Below are 8,733 nucleotides of genomic sequence, written 5' to 3' on the forward strand. Positions count from 1 at the left end.
ATAACACCAAGTGAGGAAATGAACAACATGTTGTATCTTGTTATGACACCAACTTTTTTTCCATTTTATAATTTCTTTTTTATTTATTTCGATTTTTTTTTTTTAAATTGAGACAAATATTTTTTAAATATAAAAAATAAATAAAACATAATGTTTAAAAATTATAAAAAACAATTAAATTTTTTTAAGATTAAAATTAACATAAAGACTAAATTATACATAATATCCAAAAACAAAAAAAGAAATAACATCCAAATTCAAAAAAAAAAATACAACGCTATTCATTATCGTTATTGTTACCATAGAAGATAAAATCCGTCAACAACGCGATGCAAATAATCTGCTGTTCCTGGTTGAAACTGAATGTGTCTGGGCTCCGTTGGGATATAGTGTGCAATATTTCGCCCCTTATCTTCTACTACCATGTTATGCATTATGATACATGCATACATGATATATCTTAAAGTTTCTAAATCCAATGGTCGTGCTGCATGTTCGACTATATGCCACTTCACCTTCAGCACTCCAAAAGCACGTTCCACATCCTTACGTGCTCCTTCTTGTCTTCTCTTAAAAAATTTGTCTCGTTCTTCAACTAGGTGGCGGAATGCCTTCACGAATGTGGAATACTGAGGATATATTCCATCTGTAAGGTAATACCCATATTTGTATTTGTTTCCATTCACTGTGAAAGGAGCATCCGGGGCTTTTCCATTCAAAAGATCGTCGAATATTGGCGACTGATCAAAAACGTTGACATCGTTGTTGGAACCCGCAACCCCAAAAAATGCATGCCAAATCCATAAATCTTGAGAAACGACAACCTCTAACACCAATGAAGGTGATCCGTGATAACCACTTGCGTATTGCCCTTTCCATGCTACCGGACAATTTTTCCATTTCCAGTGTGTGCAATCAATGCTTCCGATCATTCCGGGAAACCCATGGCGTTCTTCATGCGCCGCATACAATTCTTGCAAATCATGCAATGAAGGTTTCCGCAAATACACGTCTCTAAAAGTTTCAACAACACTGGTGGTTGTTGAGGCCAACACAAATAATAACCCTAAATATTACACACTAAAATAGTATATAGTGGTAAAGGGATCGAATCCACGGAGATTGGTTCAATTTATAACTCTATGAAAAATCTCTTTGTAAAAATACTTGTAAAATGACAATAAAAATAAAATGGGGGGGGGGGGGGTTTGGTGTTTTGAAATACTTGAAACAAACTAGAATTAACTATGATTTAAATAGACAAATGCAACAAAAATAAGAGTTTGATGTAAAATCAATAAGGGAGAGAAGGTTGACTTAAAGTTTCCTCACTTTGACTTTTGATGAACATATCATTAGAATCCAATGGTGCAATACTTTGATTTAAATCCTTAATTTGGCTATAGTAATCCAAGGAGCTTGAGATTACCTAGACTTTTCTTAATTGTTGAAATGGCTAGAGAAGCTCATAACAATTTCCTTAGTCAAAGTCACTAATTCCAAATAGCATGTAATTAGTGAAAGTCAACTAGCATTAAGAACCAAAAAGTCACCAAATCCAAGAGGGGTCAAATGCTTTCACCACCATGTTGGAGGAAATGTTTTTATGATTGTGTGAAGCAAAAACAACACAAAAATCATTTGTTGCTTGCTAATTTGAGGATCCTTTACTTAATCAAGAAATTAGCCAACTAATCACCACAAACACATTTAAACTCATGAACTAAAACATACAAGTAATGATAAGATGTTAAAACACAAAACATTCCCATAAAGATTCAAGAACATATTCATGGATTCTTCAACATTCAACAAAAGTTCAAAGGATTAACCAAAAGTCAACCAAGATTAGTTTAGCCAAGCATGACTAAACTCAAAGAAACAAAGTTAGAGAAGATTGTACCAAACATTAAGCAAGAATCAAGAGGTAAAAAGATGATGTTCTTCAAGTGTTCTTGGCCTTCCAAAGTCTTCAAAACTCCAGAGAGAATCTCCAAAAACCGGATGTCTAAGAGTCTCCAAAAGATGGGCACCAACCTTCCTCAAATAGCCTTCCAAATGGATTTCCGAAATTACCCCTGCAGAGCCTTGCGCGACCCGCGTGCTGCTGCGCGGGTGGTGCCTGACATGGGCTTCTTTGAGATTTTGGGCCTCCAAAGCATATCCCACTAGCCCAGATCGAATCCAATCACCTTCTAGCCCATTTTCTTCAAGTTTTTCTTCATTTTAAGCCCAATTTGACCTCTCCAAATCCTCCAAAGCTCGTGCATTCACCCAATTAACAATCTACGCACGCTTGAATAAACTCCCGCATCTTGCAAATTCAAAGTTTATTTCTCTCCAAGCCTTCAAATAATCATCAAGCTCGCTCCATGCATCATCTCCACAATCACCAAGCCTAACATCCTTTTTGTCTACCAAATCTCATCGCTTCCCATACGTCACGAACACTCCCGCTCCGCTAGACCCGAAAACCTGCAATCATGCTCACAAGGTTCGAAAGTACCCGAAATAGTCATAAAACAACAAAAAGGAAAATATGCATGGAAATTATCTAAATTATGAATGAAATATGCTAAAATAAACTATGAAAATAAGTAAACAAAACAAACTATCAAATCACCCCAAGCTTAAACCTTACTTGTCCTCAAGTAAGACGAGTAAAATGAACTCGGGATGAACTATCCTAAGAAAAATAAAAAGAATGAATAGAACCGCGGAACCTGATCACCGTTAGTCAACATGGTCAGAATTAATCTTGCTATTATCTCACAACTTTCTCATCCGATGACAATGAGACCATAAACCACAGCCAGGACAACTCCTTTAGGTGAGTAAGGAGGGATGAGCAGTCGCAGCCTCAATGGAACATGCATACAATAAAGAACATTTGTAGTAGGGAGAAAGCAGTTGGATGGACTCGGGTGGAGCTCTTCTTTAAATGTACACTATGATCTCATGTCTGTTGATTTCTCTCATGTGTAATTGGGTTTAATCGCTCGGGCACCGTTGTAGGAATCGGTTCACTTAGTGTTGGCCCAAACCTCCCATAGTATCTGACTCGACAATCTTCCTAACATCACCAATTTGCAAAAAACAACTCGATCTATATACAATAAAACAAACCTATATAAATGAATATCAAACGTCGGGTGACCAAAATATTGGAAAATTTGTTCAATAATTGAACCGGTCGCCCATCAAAGATAATCGCCGCTTGGATTTTTTTTTTTGTATTTTTTCCTATTTTTTTGGAGGTATCAATATGATAACACATACTTGAAGGTAATATACTAACAATCGGAATTTTTAACAAGAAAACCCTTTGACTCAAAATTTGGTTCTTAAAGTGTGTAAGTGGAACCGAAAGGGTAGTAATATAATCCGAATGGTCTCAGCAGGAAAATGACCATGTGTGGAGCATAAAGATGTAATGTAAGCTCCTTTTCAAACTTGTGATTTTTTTTTCAAAAGTAATGAAAATGTCCACATGTGTACTAAAAGACTTCTTTAAAATCCTAAGAATATCGCAGAAAGATATGGTGATGTAAAGAGACTGGATATGGATTCTACTCGAGGACAAGCACTAGTGCTTCATCCTAACGGTTCAAACATGATCAAGTGTGATCCTCTCGGCGATAGTGACCGCAAGGCTAAGACATCCATTGCTATAGTATATCCAAAAGTCATTAATATTGTATGCATAATTCTTCATGAAAACTACCTAGCCATGATCACTTACCCCTTTAAGCTACCAGCATCTGATCCCAAGTATGAAATCCCAAACTACAGCTAGTGGTCTCGGTTCGATGGGTGAGATAGCAACAAGATCCTGGACCAATAATGATAAAATAACTATGAACCTGTTCCATGGCATCCAAGGAGGTGAGAATAAATAGACAACAAAAATGCATGAATGTTAATGCCCTAAGCTAAATATTATGCAAAAATAAAAAGTGGAAAAGAAGAAAATAAAATCTTTTTTGAATTTTATAAAAAAATTGAATGCAAAATAGCATAAAACTAAAATGTTGTGCAACCTAATTAAAAAATGCATGAAAAAAGTAAAAGGAAATACCCCACCCCAAGCTTAAGAACAAACATTGTCCTCAATGCTTAATGTAAGGGCAAAAATTACCTAAATTGGAGGATTGGATGACGGAAGATGTCTGTGGCGGTGGTATCGTGAAATTACGACTGGTAGAACTCCGACAATCTTGAATTTTCCGGCGAGTTGGGTGCTGGAAGGTTTATATTCTTGAGAGGAATGGAGTGGGAGGTCAAGATGGTTAAATGAAGAAGAAGGGAAGCTGAACATTTTAATCTATGGGTCAAAAAGGGTCAATTTCGGCCAATGTTGGTCAAGAAAAGTCAAAAGGTCAACTCATTAAAACGTTTGGTCAACACCTGGTCAAATAATAGCAAAAAATAGCCCAAATTGCCCAGCACAGTGCGCGGGTCGCGCAATGTAGCACGCGGGTCGCGCAGACCTTGCAGTTAAGTCTTGGGCCAATGTCGCTTCATCACACCTGGCCGCGCACCCAACCCGCACAGCAGCACGCGGGTCGCCCAACCTCCTGATCCTGATCTTCATTTTTTCTTCATTTTTTTTTCGTTTTTCACCCGTTCTTGCTTTGAAAGGCCCCAAACACCTAGAAACTCTTGATTTCTTCAAAAACAACTCCTTGAGGATCCCAAAAACATCTTCAAACTTCTTTCTTCAATTTTAAAAACACGAAAGCACAATGCTTTCCAAAAATGCCCTTCTTTAACGTCTTTGGCGAGACGCCTCCAAACTTCACTTTATCACTTTGGGGCATCCAAATGGATGACATCTTGGACATTTGAATCAAAACCTTCATTGAATGGATTCAATCGATGTTCATTAACCTTGCAAATTTGCCCCGTGTCTGTATTTTTTAATTTCCACACCTCCATTGGGATTTTTTTCTTGTATTTGACTTTCTTTTTACGAGAGAACCATACCGGACTTAGACCTTTGATAATAGCAATCATCCAACCATATTCTCTCTTGTACTTGTTCCGCAAGGTGACCAACTCTTCCCTCTTTGACATGGTGGTTGAGTAGGTGACCGGTTGGGTGTCTTCTTTCTCGAGATAGGTATCCTTTGAAGGGTCCGACAGATTTATCGTTTCCGAATCTTGTGGTTGTTCTACCACTAGAGTTAGTTTCTCAATGGTAGTGGATGGCTCAACCTTTCTTTCGTTAACCCCTATTACTTCCTTTACAGTTTCATTGACAACATTCTTAATTTCTTCTTCCTCTTTGACAACTTCTTCCACTTCTACTTCTTCTTCCTCTTCTTCATATAACACTCTTGGGTCATCAAAAGTTTTCTCATCTTTCAAAGGAATGCAACATGCGTTATGACATGGGCTCTCTTCAGATGGTAATTTGTGTTGAGCTTCCACTAGACTTAATGATTGAGCAATTTGTGTTATTTGTTGCTCTAAGCTTTTGAGGCTAGCTTGAGTTGTTTCCTGGAAAATTTGGGTAGAAGTGGTAATGCTTTTCACAATGTCCTCTAAAGACATGCTTGGCGTTTCAGTTTGTTGAGGAGGGTAAGGATAGGGTTCTTGGAACAGTGGAGTTGGTTGGTATTGGTTATTTCCCCATGTTTGGTATGGGTTTTGGTAATGGTTATTTTCCCAAACTTGGTTGTTGTCCCACCATTGATCATGTTGAGGCTGATCATAACTCCATTGGTTTGACCGGTAGTAGCTTCCCTTATCTTGCACTTCTTCCCATTCTCCTTGTAAATATGGACACATGTCGGAATGATGTCCATTTTGGGCGCAAAAATCATAAAGAAGAGGTGTGGGTTGCACACTTTGGTTACTTTCAATCATCATAACTAACTGAGCTAGCTCAGAAAGTTGGTCTTCGGTGCAAGGAGTGTTCATTTCCGAACCATACTTCTTTTTTTTTTTTAATTTCGGGATTTTAAATTTGAGTACCTGCACAATGAGATCTAGGCGTAGAGAAACAAATTGATTAAAAATAAACCAATCCCCGGCAACGGCGCCAAAAAATTTGGTGGTTGTCGAGGCCAACACAAATAATAACCCTAAATATTACACACTAAAATAGTGTATAGTGGTAAAGGGATCGAATCCATGGAGATTGGTTCAATTTATAACTCTATAAAAAATCTCTTTGTAAAAATACTTGTAAAATGACAAGAAAAATAAAATGGGGGGGGGGGGGGGGTTTTGGTGTTTTGAAATACTTGAAACAAACTAGAATTAACTATGATTTAAATAGACAAATGCAACAAAAATAAGAGTTTGATGTAAAATCAATAAGGGAGAGAAGGTTGACTTAAAGTTTCCTCACTTTGACTTTTGATGAACATATCATTAGAATCCAATGGTGCAATACTTTGATTTAAATCCTTAATTTGACTATAGTAATCCAAGGAGCTTGAGATTACCTAGACTTTTCTTAATTGTTGAAATGGCTAGAGAAGCTCATAACAATTTCCTTAGTCAAAGTCACTAATTCCAAATAGCATGTAATTAGTGAAAGTCAACTAGCATTAAGAACCAAAAAGTCACCAAATCCAAGAGGGGTCAAATGCTTTCACCACCATGTTGGAGGAAATGTTTTTATGATTGTGTGAAGCAAAAACAACACAAAAATCATTTGTTGCTTGCTAATTTGAGGATCCTTTACTTAATCAAGAAATTAGCCAACTAATCACCACAAACACATTTAAACTCATGAACTAAAACATACAAGTAATGATAAGATGTTAAAACACAAAACATTCCCATAAAGATTCAAGAACATGTTCATGGATTCTTCAACATTCAACAAAAGTTCAAAGGATTAACCAAAATTCAACCAAGATTAGTTTAGCCAAGCATGACTAAACTCAAAGAAACAAAGTTAGAGAAGATTGTACCAAACATTAAGCAAGAATCAAGAGGTAAAAAGATGATGTTCTTCAAGTGTTCTTGGCCTTCCAAAGTCTTCAAAACTCCAGAGAGAATCTCCAAAAATCGGATGTCTAAGAGTATCCAAAAGATGGGCACCAACCTTCCTCAAATAGCCTTCCAAATGGATTTCCGAAATTACCCCTGCAGAGCCTTGCGCGACCCGCGTGCTGTTGCGCGGGTGGGTTGCACGGGTGGTGCCTGACATGGGCTTCTTTGAGATTTTGGGCCTCCAAAGCATATCCCACTAGCCCAGATCGAATCCAATCACCTTCTAGCCCATTTTCTTCAAGTTTTTCTTCATTTTAAGCCCAATTTGACCTCTCCAAATCCTCCAAAGCTCGTGCATTCACCCAATTAACAATCTACGCACGCTTGAATAAACTCCCGCATCTTGCAAATTTAAAGTTTATTTCTCTCCAAGCCTTCAAATAATCATCAAGCTCGCTCCATGCATCATCTCCACAATCACCAAGCCTAACATCCTTTTTGTCTACCAAATCTCATCGCTTCCCATACGTCCCGAACACTCCCGCTCCTGCTAGACCCGAAAACCTGCAATCATGCTCACAAGGTTCGAAAGTACCCGAAATAGTCATAAAACAACAAAAAGGAAAATATGCATGGAAATTATCTAAATTATGAATGAAATATGCTAAAATAAACTATGAAAAGAAGTAAACAAAACAAACTATCAAACACCCCTTGACAATGTATACAAACTCTCTCTTGCGGTTCTTTCGGACATTCTCATATAGTCGTTCATGGTGTCGAGTGACTTCCCCCATAGGCATTAAACGAATGGCCACAACACATTTCTGAAACGTTCTAAACCCCCATCTACATCTAGCATCATATCTTAATTGAAAAAATTCGTACCTAAACATAAAATAACTACAGTTTAAAAATATATTGCATATGTTGTAAAATTAAAGAAACATGTAGTACATTTTTATTTATTTTGTATAAAAATATAGTAAACAAACGATACCGACTTTCCAAGGCGTTGGCGATTCGTAAAAACACATCCCTACTCAAACGAAATCTTCTTTTGAAGTCTTTCGCCCCGTATAAACAATTATCCCCAAAGTAATCGCGATATAGATGTCCGTGTCATTCCTCGCGATTTTTGTTTAACATCGCATGTCTTGTTAGTAGTAGGGCTGGGTCTGGTTGTAGCAGGTCGGTAGTGTAATAATGATACATCATCCTAAAGAAAATATCGTCATCTGAATCATCGGACGAGCCCAAAGGACCCATATTTTTTTTTGAAGATAATTGAAAGTATGTAGAGAGGAGAAGAGAAAGTGTGTGAAATTTTTAATAAAATGAGAGGTATTTATAGGATAAATTGTTTTTTGTAATAATTATATTTTTTTTCAAACCGTTGCAAATTAAAACTCAAACGGTCACAATTCTTCCGTTTCTTCCCGACACCACGCCAACGAGAATCACCCTCGACGAGTTGCAACGAGCAGGGGGGGGTGTTCCCCCCGTTATGCAGCCGTCGCCAACTGCCACATCAGCTGCGTTGTTTCTCGTTTGACCCATACCGTTCGCTCTAAAAAACAACTCAAACGGAGTTTATATGAGATAGTTATAAAAGTTTGAAGTTGATAAAAAATGAATAGTTACGAAAGTTTGAAGTTGATAGAAAAATAAGATTTCCACACGTCACCACCTGCGAAAATGTTAAGACTGTGTGTGAAAACCATGGATATTTTGATTATTTTTCGAATTTTTGGCTATTTTTGTAGAAAAACTATAATTTTT

General features: G+C 37.3%; 1 protein-coding gene across 1 annotated transcript; it reads right to left on the reverse strand.

The window, feature by feature from the left end:
* Positions 1-296: 296 nt before the first annotated feature.
* Positions 297-932, reverse strand: LOC111919783 (uncharacterized). Its single transcript, XM_023915375.2, has one exon. The coding sequence runs from the start codon at positions 930-932 to the stop codon at positions 297-299; it is 636 nt and encodes a 211-aa protein (XP_023771143.1).
* Between the last annotated feature and the right edge of the window lie 7,801 nt (positions 933-8,733).

The sequence above is a fragment of the Lactuca sativa genome, chromosome 8 (genome assembly GCF_002870075.4).
Source record: "Lactuca sativa cultivar Salinas chromosome 8, Lsat_Salinas_v11, whole genome shotgun sequence".
NCBI classification, from domain to species: domain Eukaryota; kingdom Viridiplantae; phylum Streptophyta; class Magnoliopsida; order Asterales; family Asteraceae; genus Lactuca; species Lactuca sativa.

Coding starts and splice junctions, on each gene's coding strand:
- LOC111919783 (XM_023915375.2), bottom strand. CDS start 932: ATGATCGGAAGCATTGATTGCACACACTGGAAATGGAAAAATTGTCCG.